Genomic DNA, 22,268 nt, shown 5'->3' on the forward strand with positions numbered 1-22,268 from the left:
ACCTTCCCAGTGTCACATTAGAGAGTAGTTTGTGTTGGAGACCCCGAGTTTCCTGCTTAGCTGTGAATTTCTTCACCAGGAGAGTTATACCCATTGTTTATAATTTGTGTAACCAGTGCCTGAAATGGATCAGCCCTTCTCAACTTTTTTTCCAAGATTTGCTTTTATTTTTGCACAACAATTGGCAAACTAAATACATAGTCCTGCTTTTATAGTACCAGATTATTCTGCTTACTGTTTTAGCCAAGTGAAAAAACAATTCTAAAATAAGATCTACAAGTTCCTTTTTAATTCTGTCTAAACAAAAACAACTAAGCCCTGCATATTTTGAGTGCTGAAGCCAATTTTGATTTTATCAGAGATGCAAGATGGTTTTTCGTTTCTCCATTCCAATTCCTTCCATCATTTGTCAGAAATCGTATGCCAGGGTCTTCCAAAAATAATATTTGCTTCTTAAGTAAATGTTGTAAGGAGTTGCTTAGGATGAGGAAATACAATTATAGTAAATTATTTTCTCTCTCTACTGTTTTCTAACATGTCTGACTGTCTCTGCAACATATATTATTTTCAGAAAAAAGTTATTTCACGTTACATTTTTCTTTACCTTTGTGTGGAAGACTGATCTGGGCTAGGTGATCATGAGCCTTCTTTTATTTTTACCAGAGCTACACAGTAGTCCTCACAAACAGGAATTCTTATTGGGATGATTGCTTCTCATCAAGATCTACAAGGCCTGTGGGATATTTCCCAGGGCACAGTTCTAGATGTGAACAGTTACATATAGAGAATTAGTCTTGCTTAGGGTGATAATTCATTCCTAAGTTTCATAGAACATTTCCATCATTATAGAAGGTGCTATTAGATAGCACCAGTCTAAAAAGAGGAATAGAAATGTTCTTAGAAAGTATGTCTTGTTGCCAGTGACACTTATTAGCAGCTTAACCACTCTGGACCATAGCTTTCTCATCTATAAAATGAAAATATGATTATATTAGGTTGGTGCAAAAGTAATTGCAGTTTTTGCCAGTAAAAGTAATTGCAAAAACCACCATTACTTTTGTACTAGCCTAACATGTGAAGTCCACGTATTAGTTTATTTTTACACTGCTGTAAGGAGCTGCTTGAGACTTGGTAATTTATAAAGAAAAGAGGTTTAATTGACTTACAGTTCCTCATGGCTGGGAGGCCTCAGGAGACTTTCAATCATGGCAGAAGGTGCAGGGGAAGTAGGGCATGCCTTACATGATGGCAGAAGAGAGAGAGAGAGAGCACAAAGGAGAAGAGCCACATGCTTATCAAACAACCAGATCTCCTAAGAATTCTATCACCAGAAGAGCAAGGGGGATATCTGCTCCATGATTCAGTCACCACCCATAGGCCACTCCCCTAACTCCAACACATGGGGATTACAATTTGTGATAAGGTTTGGGTGGGACACAGAGCCAAACCATGTTATTCCATCCCTGGCGCCTACCAAATCTCATGTCTCTTTCACATTTCAAAACCAATCATGCCTTCCCAACAGTCCCCCAAGACCTTAACTCATTTCAGCATTAACTCAAAAGTCCAAGTCCAAAGTCTCATCTGAGACAAGGCAAGTTTCTTCCTCCTGTGAGCCTGTAAAATCAAAAACGTGTTAGTTACTTTCAAGATACAATGGAAGTTTAGGCATTTGGTAAATGTTCCCTTTCCAAATGGGAGGAATTGGCCCAAACAAAGGGGCTACAGGCCCCATGAAAATCTAAAACCAAACAGGGCAGTTATTAAATCTTAAAGCTCCAAAATAATCTCCCCTGGCTTCATGTCTCATATCCAAGACATGCAGATGCAAGAGTGGGGCTCCCAAGGCCTTGGGCAGCTCTACCCCCATGGCTCTGTAGGGTATGGATCCTGTGGCTGCTTTCACAGGCTGGTGTTAAGTGCCTGCAGCCTTTCCAGATTCATGGTGCAAGCTGTCGGTGGATCTACCATTCTGGGGTCTGGAGGGCAGTAGCTGCCTTCTCACAACTCCACTAGGCAGTGCCTCAGTGGCAACTCTTTGTGGGGGCTCCAACCCCATATTTCCTCTCTGCATTGCCCTAGTAGAGGTTCTCCATGTGGGCTCCGTTCCCACAGTAGATTTCTGCCTGGACATCCAGGTGTTTCCATACATCCTCTGAAATCTCTAGGCAGTGGCTCCAAAGCTCAACTCTTGTCTTCTATGCACCTGCAGGCCCAACACCATGTGGAAGCTGCCAAGGCTTGGGGCTTGCATCCTTTGAAGCCATGGCCTGTGCTGTGCCTTCTCCCCTTTTAGCCGTGACTGGAACTGGAGTGACTGGGATGCAGGGTGCCATATCTCAAGGCTGTACAGAGCAGCTGGGCCATGTGACTAGCCCATGCAACCATTTTTTCCCTCCGAGGCCTCAAGGCCTCTGATGGGGGGGGCTACCCAAAGATATACTAAATGTCCTGGAGATATTTTCCTTATTGTCTTGGCTATTAACATTTGACTTCTCTTTAGTTATGCAAATTTCTTCAGCTAGCTTTAATTTCTCCCCAGAAAATGAGTTTTTGTCTTCTACCACGTGGTCCAGTTGCAAATTTTCAAAACTTTTATGCTCTGTTTCCCTTTTAAACATAAGTTCCAATATCAGGTAATCTCTTTGTGAACACATGTGACTGTACACTTTCGGAAAAAGCCAGGTCACATATTGAATGCTTTGTTGCTTAGAAATTTCTTCTGCCAGACATGTTAAGTCATCTCTTTTAAATTCAAAGTTCCACAGATCTCTAGGGCAGGAGAAAAATGCCACCAGTCTCCTTTACTAAAGCATAGCAAGAGTGACCTTTACTCCAGTTCCCAAGAGGTTCTTCATCTTCATCTGAGACCACCTCAGCCTGGACTTCATTGTTAATATCACTATCAGTATTTTGGTCAGGACCATTCAACAAGACTCTAGGAAGTTCCAGACTTTCCCATATCTTCCTGTCTTCTTCTGAGCCCTCCAAACTATTCCAATTTCTGCCCGTTACCCAGTTCCAAAGTTGCTTCTACATTTTCGGGTACCTTTATAGCAGTACCCCACTCCTGGTACCAATTTTCTGTATTAGTCTGTTTCACACTGCTATAAAGAACTACCCGAGACTGGGTAATTCATAAAGAGTTTAAATTGACTCAGAGTTCTGCATGGCTGAGGAGGTCTCAAGAAACTTCAAATCATAGTGGAAAGTGAAGGGAAAGCAAGGCACATCTTGCATGATGGCAGAAGAGAGAGAGAGAGCAGGAAGGGGAAGAGCCATACACTTATCCAACAACCAGATCCCATAAGAATTCTATCATGAGAACAGCAAGGGGGAAGTTTGCACCCGTGATTCAATCACCTCCCATCAGGCCAATCTCCCAACACGTTAGGATTACAATTCTAGATGAGATTTGGGTGGAGAAACAGAGCCAAACCATAGCAATACATCTCTATCTCAAGCCGGCAAAACTTGTTTGTTGATTTTCTTTTTTGTAATTTGCAAATTCTGATATACATAGTTTCAGATGCCCTTTTGGGGACAGGGGTTATTGGTTAATTGGCTACTTTTGATTATTTTTCCCCTTGTATTTTAATACAGGAGTCTATTAGCAAAACAAAACAAAACCAAACCTTAGAATTCCAGTTTCTCATCTAAAATTAATGTGAAAAACGAAAAACAAAAACTTTAGCCAAGTTGTACTTACTATCCTTAAGTAAGGAGTATGCAACTTTCATCTTGTTTGTTATCTGAAGTCTGCTTCTTAAGTAGTTTAGTTATTGACACTATTTCTTTTGAAGTTGTATTCAAACTTGTGACCCAGAGAGCACAAGGTTATGTTGTGTCATACAACGTGGCCTTTGGTTTTCTTTTCTTTTCTTTCTTTTTTTTTTTTTTTTTTTTGAGATGGAGTCTTGCTCTGTCACCAGGTTGGAGTACAGTGGCACGATATTGGTTCACTGCAACCTCCACCTCCCGGGTTCAAGCAGTTCTCCTGCCTAAGCCTCCCATGTAGCTGGGACTGCAGGCATGCACCACCATGCCCAGCTAATTTTTGTATTTTTGGTAGAGATGGGGTTTCACCGTGTTGGCCAGGATGGTCTCGATCTCTTAACCTCATGATCCTCCGCCTTGGCCTCCCAAAGTGCTGGGATTACAGATGTGAGCCACTATGCCTGCCCTGGTTTTCTTATCTTTTAAATAAGATAATATTAAATCTCTTAAACTGCACTCTAAGTTCATGGATTGAAAAACTTAAGTTTAGCCACAATTTCAGGAGCCATAAATAGAATTAAATAATAAATAGGAAATAATTCTATTTCGTAGGTCTGTTCTATTTAAAGTCAGGACTAGTATTATAATCCCTTCATAAGAAAGTCAATTAAAAATTTAATTGATGGCTTTATAATTCTAAATGCAATGGGTGGTTCTTAAAAATTTAATTGACAGCTATATAATTCTAAATGCAGTGGGTGGTTCTGTTGTTTCTGCATGTCTCAGTTAACTACTATATGGATGAATTTTCTAAATGTACATTCTCACTGGAATCAGAACATGTATGTCATGTTTACCAGATTAGTATCCCTGAAAACAGTATTTAAAATTGTATGTTTCTGTTGTGCATAATTGATGTGGTTATTTTGAATTGTTTTAATTAGAGGGAGCTTTATTTTAGTTTAGTATTTACATGTTAGGTACCATGGTGACTAGTTTAAGTGAAACCTAAAATTAATTATTTGGACCAAAATCCTGAGAATGCCATCTTTTTTTTTTTTTTTTTGAGACGGAGTCTGGCTCTGTCGCCCAGGCTGGAGTGCAGTGGCGCAATCTCAGCTCACTGCAAGCTCCGCCTCCCAGGTTCACGCCATTCTCCTGCCTCAGCCTCCCGAGTAGCTGGGACTACAGGCGCCCGCCACCACGCCCGGCTAATTTTTTTTTGTATTTTTAGTAGAGACGGGGTTTCACCATGTTAGACAGGATGGTCTCGATCTCCTGACCTCGTGATCCGCCCGCCTCGGCCTCCCGAGAATGCCATCTTAAATACCTTGCTTATTCTTGAAGTTTATCAAGGAAAATTGTTAGAGAAAAGAAAAGTTGCTTGAGATCATCCTAAAATGTCAGTAATCTAATTGTGTTCAATATTTGCATCCTATCCAATAAAAATAGGTTTAAGTTTGACATATTTTATTATAAATAATAAATCATAAATCTATTAAAATTCTGAAAAATAAATTTGATTTTTAGATTGTAAACAAAATTATTTAATTTACTAAAAATGTTTTCATTGTTAACTTACTAAATATATCATGAAACAATAGTTTGTATTCAGGAAACAATGCTAGTTTTCCAAAAAATATGATTTCTAAGTGAAGCTTTGTAAGTCATTATTTTAATGGGGCTACCTACATTTATTTTATTTTATTTTTTTGAGATGGAGTCTTGCTCTGTTGCCCAGGCTAGAGTGCAGTGGTGTGATCTCAGCTCACTGCAAGCTCTGCCTCCCAGGTTCATGCCATTCTCCTGCCTCAGCCTCCCAGGTAGCTGGGACTACAGGTGTCCACCACCACTCCCAGCTAATTTTTAGTATTTTTAGTAGAGACAGGGTTTCACCATGTTAACCAGGATGGTCTCGATCTCCTGACCTCGTGATCCTCCTGCCTTGGCCTCCCAAAGTGCAGGGATTACAGGCATGAGCCACCGCGCTGGGCCCCTACATTTAATTTTTTAAAAATCTACAGTTATTTACTTCCTATAAATATACTGCTAAGCCTGTAGGGTACCTGTGACTAATTAAAAGTTTGCTAAACCTCCCTAATACAGAGGAATGAACATAGAATTTGGAGTCAGGCCTGATTTTACCATTTGGTCATTCATTCTTCATTTAATTCCTCATGTTTATTGACTGTTTGCTATGTGTCAGGCATTTTGCTAAAAATGAAATTTTAAGTTTCTTGAGACATCCTCAGCCATGCAGAACTGTGAGTCAATTTAAACTCTTTATGAATTACCCAGTCTTATAGTTCTTTATAGCAGTATGAAACAGACTAATACAGAAAATTGATACCAGGAGTGGGGCACTGCTATAAAGATACCCAAAAATGTGGAAGAAACTTTGGAACTGGGTAACGGGCAGAAATTGGAATAGTTTGGAGGGCTCAGAAGAAGACAGGAAGATATGGGAAAGTTTGGAACTTCCTAGAGTCTTGTTGAATGGTTCTGACAAAAATACTGATAGTGATATTGACAATGAAGTCAGGTGTGGCATAACAGCGTTTTAGTCAACAATGTACTCCATATATGATGATGGTTCCACAAGATTGTAATGGACCTGAAAAATGCCTAGTGACATAATAGCCATTGAGCACACATACCTTAATTTTCATTTTTTATAAATTTAGTGTAGCTTAAATGTACCATGTTTATAAAGTTTACAATAGTGTATAGTAATGTCCTAGGCTTTTACATTTACTCACTATTTACTGTCTGACTTGCCCAGAGTAACTTTCAGTCCTGCAAGCTCCATTCATGGTAAGTGCCCTGCACAGGTGTACCATTAAAAAAAAATCATATTTTTACTGTACCTTTCCTATGTTTAAATGCACAAATACCTACCTTGTATGACAGTTGTCTACAGCATTTAGTACAGTAACATACTACATGGGTTGATAGCCTAGAAGCAATAAGCTATACCAGATAGCCTAGGTGTGTAGTAGGCCATACCATCCAGGTTTGTTCAAGTACACCCTATTATGCTTGCACAAGGATGAAATCACCTAACAATGCATTTCTTGAAACGTATGCCCATTCCTGAGGCATGCATGACTTTATTAGCACCCAACTGGATCTTTAATAGTTAATTTTCTCTCAACTAATCATGGCCATGTCTTTATAATAATTGAATGAGATTACACAAGTGGAAATAATTTTTGAGTTCAAGAGACAGTTGTATTCTGCATCATCATCATTGTCATCATCTTCATCATCATCATCATCTACTTCATAAACAACAATCCATGGAGAAACTTTGGAAATGCCTAACTAATAAATCTGGGACTGCCTGAAATTTGGATGGCAACTAATACTAAACTCCTTCAGTTTATTTTGCCCCAAATGACATGTCCATTTGATAGAGTTCCTTACATCTGGTGTGAGAATACAACTTAAGAAAGCTCACTGCGGCAAGTAAATCCTGCCAACTAAAAGAAACATACTCATTCCCTTACTACTGATAGTTTCATAGAAGCCAAGCAGGAAATTGAGGTAGGAAACTAATTATTCTTTATAACACATATTTATTAAGCAAATTCTACATGTACATACTGTGCTAGAAGCTGAACAAAAGAAGGGGAATGGAAAAGGCATTGCTCTTAAGCAGCCTGTGATTTGTATAAGGAAGCATTAATTATAATAATATAATGGCTAACATCATTAAATACGTATTAGCTATAAATAAGATGCTTTATAATCTGGCATTATTGAATAAGGGGTCTTACATTCTTTTGCTGTGTGCCAGGCTCTGTGGAGCAAGTTAAATATTTAGCATTGAGAAACATTTTTAAATATTAGAAAAAGTATATTAGATTTATCTGATTTGTGATAACAGACCCTAGAAGTCTCGTAACGACAGGCATCTTGCTGTCTCCAATTTCTTCTTCAAGATGAATAGATAAAACATTGAAGTATTGGTAAGAAATGCCTAGATTCTCCAATGATTCATAGTTTCTTAGTGTATTTTTTGTTCCTGACGATTTATTCATTTTTTAAAAATTATCACACTACCCACATTTTCATACATGTTTACAAACTTTCAAGTGATTGATTTAATTCTCATAGTCTATTATTAGGCCTATTTAAAGTTATCAAGTCTATTTTCTCAATCTCAGTCCAGAATAGTTTTCATATTGCTCTGAGCCATATTACTTAAAAAAACGATGACACTTTCTATTCAGTATTTCAGAAAGCAGTGACTTTTCTACTCTCTTTCCACTGTGCTTTCCCCATGTGTTAAGTATTATTTTCAATATTACCCATTTTGAGCATAGTTTACTTTAGATAGCTACAAGATATACATTGTCTAAGCTACTAGGTACTGCCACAAGCTACATTTACTAGCAGCTATTAGCCATTTCACATACTTACTGTACATGTTGCACAACTAGTTTTTTTCTTAGTTATTGCAATACTGTCAGAAATGTATTAAGGTTTTCTGTCATTTATTATTTTATGTAAAAGTGTGTTTTCTCTAGTAGTACAAGATATAAGATAGTACTGAGTCAGGATGCTGATTCTGGCTTTCCAACACATATTTTCTTCATTATAAATATTAATAAGCATCTCATTATGTTGTGTAATCTCTTTCAAGTTGTTCTAATACCAGGGTTGGGCTAAAATGTCAGATGACCAGTCGGCCGGTTAGCTCAGTTGGTTAGAGCGTGGTGCTGATAAAATGTCAGATGACCTCAGTATCTTTTGGAAATCATCTTTCCTTCTCAATACTTAGTTTATTTTCCAAACAACAGCTCATATGCTTGGGACATATGGATTAAATGTTAGATTAAATGTTATTCATTAGGAAATTGAGGTATAAATGCATTGCCTTATTTCATTCACTATGTATCAATGGAGATTTGATGTCACTAATCTATCATAAAAAGGTCAGTTTTCTATAATCATTAAAGATATTTAATCTTTGGAGCAGGCCAGCATTCTTTAAACACTGAAAATAGACTTGGCAAATACTTTAAATACTAAAATAGACTTGGCAAAGTCTATTATAAATTTTTATTATACATCTTACTCATTCTTGACATGAAACTTTTTATTTCATTGTTTCATCCCATAGATAATTTTGCCACTTTTTTTTTCTTTTGCTTTTCTACCATTCCATATTCGGGTTACTTTTTTGTTTTTGAGACAGTCTTGCCCTGTTACCTAGGCTGGAGTGCAGTGGTGTGATCTCTGCTCACTGCATCCTCCGCCTCCCAGGTTCAGGTGATTATCCGGCCTCAGCCTCCTGAGTAGCTGGAATTACAGGTGCCTGCCACCATGCCTGGCTAATTTTTGTATTTTTAAGAGACATGCAATTTCACCAGACTGGTCTTGGAACTGCTGACCTCAAGTGATCCGCCTGCCTTGGCCTCCCGAAGTGCTGAGATTATAATAGGCCTGAGCCACTGCGCCCAGCCTAAGGATTATTTTTCTATTCTCCCTACTCAGTTTTTCTTTGCCTTCTCATTGGTTCATTTATTTCTATGTAGTAGTTCCTTAATAGGATCTTGGACTTTTCTAGAATTAACTAGAGGTGTGAACTGCTCCATTTATCCAATTGCCTTATCTCTCCTGTATTAAAGTCTTACAGAAATGTTGACTATTTTATTTGCTCATTCGGTTTATTTTTCTATGGTGTAATATTCAAAAAGAGGCCCATGTTATAGGAAGGAAAGTCTTTGACCTATAAGAGAATACATTATATAAGATAGTAGGATGAAAGGCGCTTTTTAAATTAATTTTAAAACTACTCTGTTAAAAGCTTATTAAACTCTTATGTTGAAAAATGGTCATAGACTTAAAGACAGTAATGATAAATGATCTAATTGGGCATACTGCGAGAATGAGGGGCTTAAGAGTAAGACGATATTAGATTACTAGTTTAGTTTACTTAAAAATCAAAATAGGTTCAGCGTTTTCTCATCTATGAGGTCTAAAGAAAAAGACTTATGATGAAAAGAGTAATAATTGTCCAGAGTTTGAATTATTCAAACACATTTTTAAATGAATACAGTAAAATTTTTATCAGGTTTATTTCCTAATTGTTGTTATTATTTTAAGGTTAAGTGGAAATATTACAAAGTTCTCCATATTGCACAAATGTAATAACCCTGCTCTAAATAGATGTTTGCTTTTAAAACCATCATGCATTTTAATTATTTCCTTTTTTGAATAAAGAACAAATAATATGTACATTATATGAATAGCTTGATATTAAAAGATATTGTCAGAGAAGCTGTAGTTAATACCGCTCAATAGAACTTATTGTGATGACTGAAAGCTTCACAATTTGTGCTGTCCAGCCTGGTAGCCAGTGGCTACATGTGGCTATTGAGCATGTGGAACATGGCTAAGGAACTGAAATTTTAATTTTACTTAGAAATATGCCATATGTCTCTGTGGTTACATATTCAATCATGCAGTTAGAAAACACTCTGTTTTTCTAATACGTACAAACAAAATTGAAATAACAGATACAAAGAGGGAAAGATAAGTTTATAATTTATTTAATGCCTATTATTAGTAAGGTAAAATGTTTATAGGAAAAGTGGTCATGTAGTAGTTGTGTTATTATTGATGATCTTATCAAATTATTTATTATAAATGTTTTTCTTCTAGTCACGTTAACTTTTGTAGAAAAAAATATTTTTATTGAGAAAAATATCACAGTTTGGATTTGTTTATGAAATTAAATACCACTTGGGTGTGTATATGTATACACATATGTGTTAGAGAGATACACACATGCTGGTACTGATGTTTAGGGAGGAGCTTTTGAAGTAATGGTATCACTGTATTGCCACACATTTTAAAGCAACATATAATGAGGTGTGGCTTGATGAGATTATTTTTAAAATTAAATTTTCTTGAAATTGTTTTGGTAGAAATGCAGACTTGCTGGTAGTCATAGAAAACAGTTTAAACAAATTTGAAGAAGTGATTAAGTATACCGTCTTCTTATTGTACATTTTTAAAAAGTAAAGTGAACTGCTCTGAATTATGGAATTAATATTTTAAGAAGCTATATTAGAGTTACAAAAGGAAATTTCTCTTTCTGTTCAGCATGTTTTCTTAAGTAGTGAATGCCCATTTCAGGAAAACATTAAAAAGGAATCATTAGGGTACCTAGAAATTTGTATTTGTGTTGATTTGATTTTATGGATCAGTAAATCAACAGATATAAAATGGATTAATCAAGATCATGGCTCTCTCTTCCACATGACCAATATTCATATGGGCTTAGTTTAGTCACTAGACATTAACTCAAATAACTACATATATAATATCTTCAAAAGTATAGAATTGGTTGTACCTATGAACAAACTATTTTCCTATAACTCTGTAACACAAAACACTTTTTTTCCAAAAGAGAATTGCAGTTTGTATAGTATTTAGTTTTTCTTCCTGCAAAAGAATTATAATTTGCTGCTCAGTTCCCAGGAGATTTACTACACAGAGAGTATGTAAGGGGAATGAAAGTAATATTTTTTTACCAAATTTGCATTTTATAACTCAAATGAAAGAGCAAATATATTTTATGTGGCAAATTCATAATATATTGTCTCACCTACCAAAATATTTGGCTTTGAACAAAAGTGTCATTTTGTTTCAGATATTTTAAAAGGAAGACACAATTTATGTGATGGGAATGAAGCGAGTGCTTTTCTTTAAATTTTAAAGACAGCAAGAAATTTATGGAATAATTCTTTCTTTCATTTCTACTGGTTAGAATGCCCATGGGTAAACACATTTATAAACCTGGGCCTAATTTTGCTCTTAAAGTAGGACAAAAGATTTTCTGAATGTGTGTTTTTTTTTTGTTTGTTTGTTTTTTTTCTTGAGGAAGCAATTTATTGTAACAATCTAGAGAAGAGGACTGGGAGCCTTTTTTTTCTTTAATAAAGGAAATTAAGCAGTATTAAGGTTTCTTAGACTTTATAGAATCAACAAATAAATGCAATTAAGAAAATAGTATTTTTCTGTGAGGTTTTTCTGCCTTCTTGCAGCAGGATCTATGAAATCATTCAGTCTTCTCACAGTCTTCTTACTCATTTATTCTATTGCTGTTAAGAAAAAAAAAGTGATACCAGTAGTTATATTTTGTGTGTGTGTTTTTCTAGCACATTATTTTTTTAAATTATTTCAATAGATTTTTGGGAACAGGTTGTGTTTGGTTGCATGGATAAGTTCTTTAGTGGCGATTTCTGAGACGTTGGTGCACCCATCACCCGAGCAGTGTACACTGTACCTAATGTGTAGCTTGTATCCCTTACTCCTCTCCTGCCCTTCCCCCTGAGTCCCCAGAGTCTATTATGTTTGCCTTTGTGTCCTCATAGCTTAGTTCCCACTTGTAAGTGGGAACATATGATATTAGCATTGATGTCAATGGCCTAAATGCTCCACTTAAAAGATACAGAATGGCAAAATGGGTAACAATCTACTAACCAAGTATTTGCTGTCTTCAAGAGATTGACCTGATACATAGGGACTCCCATAAACTTAACGTAAAGAGGTGGAAAAAGATATTCCATGTAAATGGAAACCAAAAGTGAGCAGGAAGGAAGGATGATTCTCCTTCCTCAGCCTGCTGAGTAGCTGGGATTACAGGCATGTGCCACCATGCCCAGCCAATTTTTGTATTTGTAGTAGAGATGGGGTTTTACCATGTTAGCCAGGCTAGTCTCGAACTCCTGACACCAAGTGATCCGCTTTCCTCAGCCTCCCAAAGTACTGGGATTACAGGTGTGAACCACCTTGCTCAGCCTGATTATAAGTAATATTTTTTGGCCAGGCACCTGGCCAACATGGTGAAATCCTGTCTCTACTAAAAAAATGCAAAAATTAGCAGAGCATGGTGGTGGGTGCCTCAGCTACTTGGGAGGCTGAGGCAGGAGAATTGCTTGAACCCAGGAGACAGAGGTTGCAGTGAGCCAACACGGTGACACTGCACTCCAGTCTTGGCAACAGAGTGAGACTCCATCTCCAGAAAAAAAAAAAATAATATTTTAATCAATCCCGAGAGCCTCCTGGAAAATTTCAACGTATGATCTAATTTATTTAGCTAAGAATGGCCTATTCCTTTTAAAATAATTTTCAGTGATTTTCATAAGACTTTGAAATTAATTTAGTCATAAACTGACACATGTAAATACAGTGAATTTTTAACACCATATAAAATGAAAAACTAAGAGCTCTGAAGGAATGAAAAATCAAATCCTTTTAATATGCTGTGTATTTTTCCTTCCAAGGAATAGCTTCCTTCCAAGCTGTTTGTTACATATGTGAGGGTCCTATTGAAGTGAAGATAACAATATAAAATATTTTTATTTTGATATAAAATTTCATTTTTTCTTTGATATAAAAAGTGTATAATTGTCAGGTCAGTCATATCATATAAATAATTTTATTTTCTGTACACTGCATGTAAATGTAATTTTTAAGCATCAAACTTAAGACTCCTTCTTACAATGTGGTTTAGTCATATTTTTAATTTCGTCACAAAGTATTTTTGCCTTTTCTTAGATAAATTAAATAGATTTGTTTTGGACATGTCTAAGAACCCAGGTATAGAATAATAAAGTTAAGAGTATTTTAATATTTAGTTGAAAAACATCTGTAGTAAGATGAAAAAAATGGTGAAAAAAATTTATATACCAGTAGACATTTGACAGCTCTTTCAAATGAAGACCATTAGTCTTATTAGTGGGAGTTCACCTACTTTTCATCTTAATGATAGCAAACCTAGAACACATTGCAGAGTATTCTCTGATGGTAATACACCGGCCAAAGGATGTCTCCTGTCCATCTGTTCACAAAGAAGTCAAAACCACATAACCACTAGAAGGGTTGGTAAGTTGGGAAAGTAGGTAGGGTGTATTTAAGTTCACTCTCTTAACCTCAGTCCAAGAGCTTTCTTGCTCTGTATCCTAAAATATGATGACGTCAAACTCTTAGAAAAGCACTGCTCACCTGAGCCACCTTTCTTAGGAGAGTTGTTTAACAGTGATTAAGCTTGGTTGGGAGGGTATGTGATAAGCACTCTGCTCAGTGTTGTCTGTCAATTCCGTATCAGGAAGCATTCATTTCTCAGCAATAAAAAATAAAAATAGGTGGTGTGAGCACACATACTGTAGACTGTGCTTGTCACCATGTTTACAGTCACTGTTAAATTCAGTGTTCCTTCCTAAGTCCAACTATTGAAATGAATGTTGAAATGTTAACTCTCAAGATTTAGACTTGGGGAAGAACTGAGATTATCAAAGCAAAACAAATTTGAAAATCCTTGTAGCAGTTCCTCAGGAAAATTTGAAATTGAATTCATTATAGCTTATGTGAGTCTTTCGATTTATATTATAATATGTTGACTAACAGTTATTAAATTTCGTCAGGTTCATCAAATAGCTTAATCACTATAAATCGCAATAACTTTAGGCTTTCTTGCTTTCCTTCCTCCTTCCCCCTTTCTCTTTTTCTCTTCTTTCTTTTAATTGTCATTAACAAGATAGAACATTTTGAATTAAATACCACAAATGTCTTTGTAACAAAATATTTTGGGGTGAAATTGTTTTAAGTGTTTCTAGTGTGATGGCAGGAACATCTGTGTTGCTGCATCCGGTTTAGAGATACTTTTTTTATTCCTGAGCAGTGAAGAAGGAGAAAAACTGGCTGTTGTAGTTGACTCCATATATTTCCTACGACGAGTACTCCAAGCAGGCTGGGTGGGAGTGTCCTGCAATATTATTTAGCTGGGATTGAAAAAGGAGGTGATGTCCTCTGTTAAAAAGCATGTTTGAAATTAGCCCAATTCCTGTCCAGGACCATTTCTTTCCTTCCCTAAGTCTCCATAATGGACCTTTATGCTTCATTTTCTCTTTAAACATCCTCTTGGTTCTGGCCCGCATTTCTATTCCTTCAGCTGACTGCTGCTTTAATCCACAGTCTCAATGATTTCCTCCATTTCCCAGTGCTTGAAGCATTCCCAGACTATTGAGGTTTTTAAAAGGCTTTCACTGCTAATACCAAAAGAAAAAACAAAGCTCCATCCTGTGCCACCATGGGAACTAAGCTCTGCTGTACTGGCATTTGATCTCCAAAATGAGGAGTACAGGCTTGAGAAGTAATGTGATGGGTGAGAGAGACGTGGATAGAAGTTAGCACACTCCCTGTATGGAGGAAGGAAATAGAATCTTATTCTTCATCTGTCTTTCCACTGCCTGTTTCCACCACCAGTTTTGCTGTAATATGCCATACCTTGGAGTGCTTGTATCTTGGACAGAAGCTACTCGCAGTAGTGGCAGTTTTGATGGAGGAGAGAGGGAATCAAGGAAAATGAGGGGAGCCAGTCACAGGCATCTAGCAGAGAAGGAAGGAAACCAAAAATTAAAGAAGTAAAGGAATGCCCAAGTGATATCAGGAAGCTTCTTTTGGTCATTTTTTAATGTAAGTTGTAGTACTAAATGGACCACTGTCTGTACATTTAGAGAAAGACTTACATATTGCCAAACTTTAGCACTGATTATACAGAAAGGAGATTTTTGTGATATTTTATTCCAAATTTTAATTTTTTACTGGTCATGATTTTCTTTATATTGAAACAAGCACATTTGTTTTTGTATTCATTTGTTTTCCTAGAACCATATACTTAAGAGTATGTGCAAAGAACACTGGAATGATAAACTAAAGTTACTGTCCTTGCATTCTTATAAGCTGGGGGCCGAAGATAAAAATTTTGTGGAGATGCTCTTTTACAGTGATTTTAAAACAGGCTGTTGCTTGCTTTCTTGTCAGCACACAGCCATTATTCATAGCATGATTGATATTCTGGTGCCTAATTCCCATCTTTGTGAGAGAAGCCCATCTTATCTGAAAGAAAAATAAAATGTAAAGTATCTTTTTCACGGCTCTATATTCATTATTTTTCCAATCAAAAGAAAGCAAGAGTGTGATCTTTATAGGTGGCACGGTCATCATAGTAAAGTTGATGATTAAGAGACGCACTTCATTTACTCAGCAAGGATTAGGTCAGCAGAATTAAGAAGCCAGGGTTTTCTGCAAACCAAGAGATTTTCCCTAACTTGACAGTGTCCACAGGTAAGGCCGGATGGACTGCTTTCTACCTTACACTAAACCAAAATATGCTGCTTTACCTGTACACCGTGGCATGCCAAAATTCAGCACCTGTCTTTGTTGCTGCTCAAAAGCAAAGTAGCATTTGTGTGTATAAGAATTTACAAAGGTAAAGAAAAAATTGTTATGAGGAGATAAACTATTCTTTTTTGACTCGACATTTATTATTTAGTACAGAAATAAAATGGAAAGGAAAGAGAAGGGAAAAAAATACCTGGAGAATGGTTGTAAATGCTGGAGCTACCACCGGTTATAATCATGTCCAAATTCTGAAATAATGTAGGGATTTTCTTTAGGTTAACAAGTTTTAAATTATGTAAAGTTAGTGAATGGATACCAGAATAGAATAGAATGGAAGAGGAAAGAGGATTTTTATTCTGAGATTGAATCTGAAAATATATGGAAACTCAAGGAAAGTCTGTTCCAAGCCAGTTGTCTTCATCATCATCACCATCTTTTTTTTAAACAGTGGTTAATATATCACCCATTTATTCTAGTACTTTGATTTTTTTTTTCTAAATCTAAATTTTCTGAGACAGACCACTTTTCTGGATTTAGTCGAGTCAGAATTTGTTTACACATTAAACATGACTTGGATCGTATAAAGGAATTCCCATTATTAAGCTTGTTCTCATTATGAATAAGAATTCAGAAAAAAATGCTAGATAGTAGAGTAGGATCCATGGCAAAACCTAGGCTTGTACCTATGGTCATGAAAGGAGAACTTGCTGTCAGGACTGAACCAGTGACCTTGAACTCCTTTTATAATGCCCTACTTAGTGCATTCCTAAAGTTGGTGTCAGGCCTGGGCCTGTTTCATTTTGTTGGTTTGCTTTCCTTTCCTTTTTTTTTATTGTAGTTTTAGGCCACGCTTTACCAAAATTTCTGCCGAAGCACTGCTCCTCACAACCATATTTGCCCGTCTTTACAGAAATTAAATAATGCTGTAGCAAGTGACATACTGTCTTGGCACATGACTCTCCTCTAAATTCCCTGATTTTATTATTTTACAATACATATTAAATAATCTTGTTAAGAAGTAAGCATCTTAAACAGAAGATATAATTTCAAAGTTAATATACAGGAAAAGTATATCTTAAACATTACAATAATTTATATCTTTGTGTTATGTCCAATATAATGCAGTAAAACAAAACTTTAATATTTGTGTTTGTGTAACATCAAAGTGACCACTGAAAAGTAACAAATTCAGCCTAATTCCTTATTTAATAAATTGGCAGTCCAAAAAACAAACAAAAACAAACTAGAAGTCAATATCACAGACCAAATGCTTGAACCTTTTTTTTTGTTGTTTCTTTAAAAATAAACTCTGGAAAACCAAGTATTGTGTAAAGATGTTATTACCCACATTTAGCCACCAGCCATTTTCTATTACATGCTAACACCACATCAGTAGATGTGCCTGTGTTGATACTTCAATTTTCAGCTGAAATGTTTTAAACAAAATTGTTGATTTTTAATTCACTAGTAACTTTATCCAATTAAAAAGGTTTTAGGTGAACCTAATCAAATGGTACATTCTTAGTTGTTTTTGCTTTCAAGTTTCTATACTTGCATGTTGCCATGTTTATAAACACCTCTGATTAGATGATGAGTTTATAAAGTACAATTAATTAAACAAAAAATAAGGATGAGACTAGAATGTCAACATGGGTAGAGTTTACTATTAGAACATTTTTGATAAGTACTGAAACCTTGCTCTTGCCCTAGTCCCCTAAGACAGCTTTCCCTTCCATTTCTTGCCTGGATTGCAGGCCCCGAGTCTCAAATAGAACTTGAATTTTCCACTAGGTACTAATAATACTTTAAACCTTATATATTTATATTGATTATCTTGGGAAATACAAATCTGCTTGGATATATATGTTTATATATATACACATAGGTACACACATGGAAATATGACTAACAAAATATATGAAAACATGTAGGTATTTTATAGATATATAGAAATATAAGAGAAATTGGGCTAAATATTTTCATTGTCTCAAACAAATTCATATTCACATCCTCAACAGAAGTACAAAGTTTTTAAATCACGACAAACCAATCTGCCTAATGGACAGTTCCCAGTGGACTTCTCTTCCAGTGATCACTTTTTCTACCTAACATTTTTAAAAGTTAGCATTTTTATAAATTCCAATAAACTATTCTGATTTGCAATACAATATTAATATGCTATAAATTAACCAAATAAATTGCAGATTTTAGTTCCATATAGTTACGTTGTTTTTCTTTAAGGAAAGCAGTTGAGGTATTAGAAATACTAAAAGGCAGTAATGGCATATGGATAATATATTTGGTAGAACTGGAATATCTTTAAGTGAAATTTCATAGATCTTTCCAATAGACTTCTTAAAATCTAAGGCCAAATCAGTATGTGGAAATAAAACCTGTTAGAATTGTTAAAAAGAAAACAAAAAAGCTTTTAAAAATAATTGCCTAGAAAGACCACACCAGCAACATGTAATAACAATAATGTTTGCTTTATACTGGGTAGTTGAAAGATTTTTTTAAAAACTCTTTGCACAGGGCATGGCAGTATTATGAAAGTTTGTCTCACTTCCTATCAATGCTGCCAATGGGAGGGAACCTGCTTCCCTGTGATTTTGTTTTCCCCCTTGAATGATAGTGATGGAGCACTTGCATGATGTGTTTGGTGCCTTGCATGAGGAAGACATGCAAAGGCAAGGTCCAGTCTGCATGCTGCTTAATGAATGTTTTTCCTTTTCTCTCCCTCCTTGTCATGTGCTTTCAGAAGACAACAATGTGGAAGGTGGGTGCTTTCTACCTTATTTTTCCAACTCTCATTTGTCCTTTATTTCTCAGTACTAATAGGGTACATCTTGAAGTTAAACGGTAAGTTGAACTTCTTTCTGAACATTTGTTGGTTTCTGGATTGTGTATCACTTTTCATACAGAACACATACATTCTCAACCCTGCCATCCCAAGTATATGAAACTTTTTCAAGCTTAACTCCAACTCTTGGTAGACCTCAGAATCCCATATGAAGCTTAGAATAGTTATTACAGTGTTCTGTATGAGAAAAATGATAACAATTCTGCTTTTTTACTTTAAAAGACAAAATATTTCTTTGTAGTTTCATAAGACAGTGCATGATCCTTTTTCCATTTTTTATCAAAATGACTTATTCTATTCTGGCAAAATTTAGCATTATCTCATTTCAAGCCCATTGGTTTGTTTAAAATGATTGGATGTATAAAAAGAATGCAATAAAGTACTGAGTATAAGTAAGAGACATAAATTTAGATTAAAAAATAAGCCATTGGCCAGTGGACATGAAAGCATACAGCACTTCGATATGATTCCTGGTAAGTATATTTGTAATATTTTTTGCCTGCTAAATATTTTATTCAATCTTTTATAAAAAATTATCTCTATCAAGGGATTTTGAAGAAGTTATATAGCTTATATATTTTCCTGTAGAATCCAGCAAATTAAAACGTATTTCCTTATTCTCATTTTTTAAGAACTTAAATGCATTAGTCAGTGTGCTACAAACAAATCTTCAAAGTGTTAACATGCAAAAAGAACAAGGCATAACAAAAGAATAGTGAAAGGGAAGGTTTTATCAAATTATATATGTTCTATCAACTTATATATTCACAGCATTAACGGTTCTTACATAAAAATTTACTAATTTACTAATATTTGTATATGGGAAGACAGCATTTAGTATATTTTATTTTACTACCATATTTGAAATATAGTCATTCTGTAAATGTACATTTCCACAGAATGAAGGATTTCTTAGAAAAAGACTCCCTATCCCAGGTTACAGATAAATAGCCATTAAGGTTACCAAGACTTCGTGTATCTAAGAAAGAACACTTCATGATAATACAGAGTTGACCAGTAGCAGGGGTAAACATTGTATTTGTGATTCGTACATGGATAATATTATAATTGCTTAGCTGCTGAACATTTCTGTTTTGTTATTTAAATAAAATAGATTAAAACTTTAAAAGAAATCATAAATTACTGTTTTCTAAGTGTTGTATCCATATATGGCTTCTGTTTTTGTATACTATAATTTTAATTGCATGTGAGTATATACTTGATAAAAATGATATATTACCCTGCAGGCCTAATATCTTTTGAAATCAGTCTCATTTATATTGTGCATGTCAACTGAGTTTAAAAGTTATTTTTTAGAGGTATCTTTTCAACTTCTTTTGCATTTCCTTATCCATCCTGTGAAATGCTTTTCTTTTCTCTTAAAATCCTATTGCATCCCAAGAGGCTTTAAAATCAGCCTAATTAGCATGAATGCTTCTCTCTTTTCACACACACTCATCCCATGATAAGATTTTTAGAATATAGGCCCATAAACTATTGTAATAAAGTCTGTTCAATCATAATTTTAATATTTCTATCTCTAATATGACCTTTACAGTATAGGTAGAAAGTCTAACAGGAAGAATGTGAATTCTTTGGGGATTAGTGAATTTCCATCCTTATTGATGTAGCATCAAAACCGTTGGAAGTACCTAATATATTTTCTAAAAGGTAGATCTTCAAGACAATTTCCTCATTTAGTCCATAAAAACTTATAAAATGTTACTTGGAAATATCTGTAGTAGCTTTAAAAGTGAAATTAAATGAAAAAATATATAACCTGGACAAATAAGCCACTATTTATCAGCATATAAAACACTGTGAATTATCAATAGATCATAAGCTGTTGAATCTGCCTGTGTGAACCTTTTGTTAAAATCACTCAGAAAATACAGAGAGGCTACAGTTCAGAGGCATCACACTACTGTGTTTAATAACTTTCATGTTATATTGTGATTAGATGATTATTTGTAATTATATCTAGCCTACAGAGATGTTTGAATACCCCTAAAATTTTAAGAAAACAACACAGATAATTTAAATACTGATGAAACCAATGTGTAATGTTATATAGCTCAAATAAAGTTTCAAATATATCTGAAATAGCACTGGAAATTGAAAATACAAGTTTATTAAAACTGATACATGTGTATTTCTCTAACATTTTCCCGTATTGTAGACATATACATGGATAGAGAAATAGCTTTATTTCTGAATTTAAAATAAAAAGCTAGGAATTATGCCTTTCAGTAAAAAGTAACTTCTTGAATAGCAAAAGAATTTTTGAAAGCATATTAGTAGTCTTCTTTAGAAGAGAAGTGCTCTTCAGTTTGAAGTGAATTGTCAAGCAGGAAATAATAAATAAATTAAGTAAAGGAATTTCAATGTCCTTTAAAGAATTCCTTGATGAAATTACATCTGTAATATGTATCTTTACACTAACTTAGAGTTCAGCATTTAAGAAATATTTAGGTGAAATCTCAAATAATTTTGTTCTCTAAGGAAAATTGCTTTAGTGTATTTGCAGCTGACCCATTGTTTCTTAAAAACCCTTTTTTGTAGTAAATTCTAGCTTTACAACTGCATGTCTAGTGATCTTTTTGTATTTGAACAAGCCTAGTCAGCCGCTACATGTGTCAGACAAGGAGACATTTCTGCATTATCATTTCAATGTGACTACAATTTTTTTTTCTTCATTTAATTATAAAATGCTCATTTTTTGATGAGGGGAAAAAGATCAGACCCAGCCCATGTTTCATGTATTCCATTGGGTTTTAAAAAATGTAATTTCATCACTGAAGAATTACAAGCCTTGTGGGGGCAATATGCAAAACAGTCTCATTAAAGGGCACAGAGGGCAGATGTAACATTGAGGGGTTTGGTTGGATTTTAAGTCATGCTCTTGTGCTCTTGGTTGTTCCAACTGATGCATGGAAGAAATACACAGTGCAGCATATGCCAGTGTTTAAAACGCAGTTCTAGAACACTTTGCCCCAAAGCATTCCAACCAGGGGTTGAAAGAATGCTTTTTGATTTGCCTCTGTGATACAGACATGTCTCATAGGAAAAGAGATGTCTGTCACTGAACATTTTTGTCACCGTGACAACCCTGCCTTCCCATGCTCCCTTGTTTATTGCTGACTGTGCTCTTGTTTCCCTTCAAGGTCTGGCGCACCTGATGATGGGCGACCAAGGTATGGGCTCTGTTCCTTTTCCACTCTGCTTTCAGTGTTTTCTTGTTCTGTAGCTGCTTTCAAACCATCACTGCAAAGGATGGGCAAATGCTTGCAAATTATATGGCTGCAAATTAAATACATATCTTTTGTTCACATTTTTTCATGTGTTTTTCTTCCATTTCTTTGTTCGTTTGATTTTGGTTTGTTCCTGTGGCTTTTATTTTCCTTCATTTCTTGCATTATAATACTTGCAAATAAATGAGACATAAGAAATTGTGATTGAAAATTTCTATATATTTATCAGCATATGCAGT

General features: G+C 35.2%; 1 protein-coding gene across 24 annotated transcripts in view; it reads left to right on the forward strand.

Annotated features, from left to right (window-relative positions):
• The window catches only part of NRXN1 (neurexin 1), a 1,113,820-nt gene that overhangs the window by 88,960 nt on the left and 1,002,592 nt on the right, over nt 1-22,268 (forward strand). For 11 of the 24 annotated variants that reach the window (XM_055377882.2, XM_055377883.2, XM_063695889.1 and 8 more), the window contains exons 3-4: nt 18,677-18,694; nt 21,943-21,972. The exons of 9 other annotated variants lie outside the window; for them this stretch is intronic. In XM_055377882.2, the coding sequence (XP_055233857.1) occupies nt 18,677-18,694; nt 21,943-21,972 (48 nt within the window). The remainder of the gene's footprint in view (nt 1-18,676; nt 18,695-21,942; nt 21,973-22,268) is intronic. 4 more of the 24 variants (XM_055377874.2, XM_019021155.4, XM_055377880.2 and 1 more) reach the window with 2 other exon arrangements.

The sequence above is a fragment of the Gorilla gorilla genome, chromosome 12 (genome assembly GCF_029281585.2).
Source record: "Gorilla gorilla gorilla isolate KB3781 chromosome 12, NHGRI_mGorGor1-v2.1_pri, whole genome shotgun sequence".
In the NCBI taxonomy this organism is placed as follows: Eukaryota; Metazoa; Chordata; class Mammalia; order Primates; family Hominidae; genus Gorilla; species Gorilla gorilla.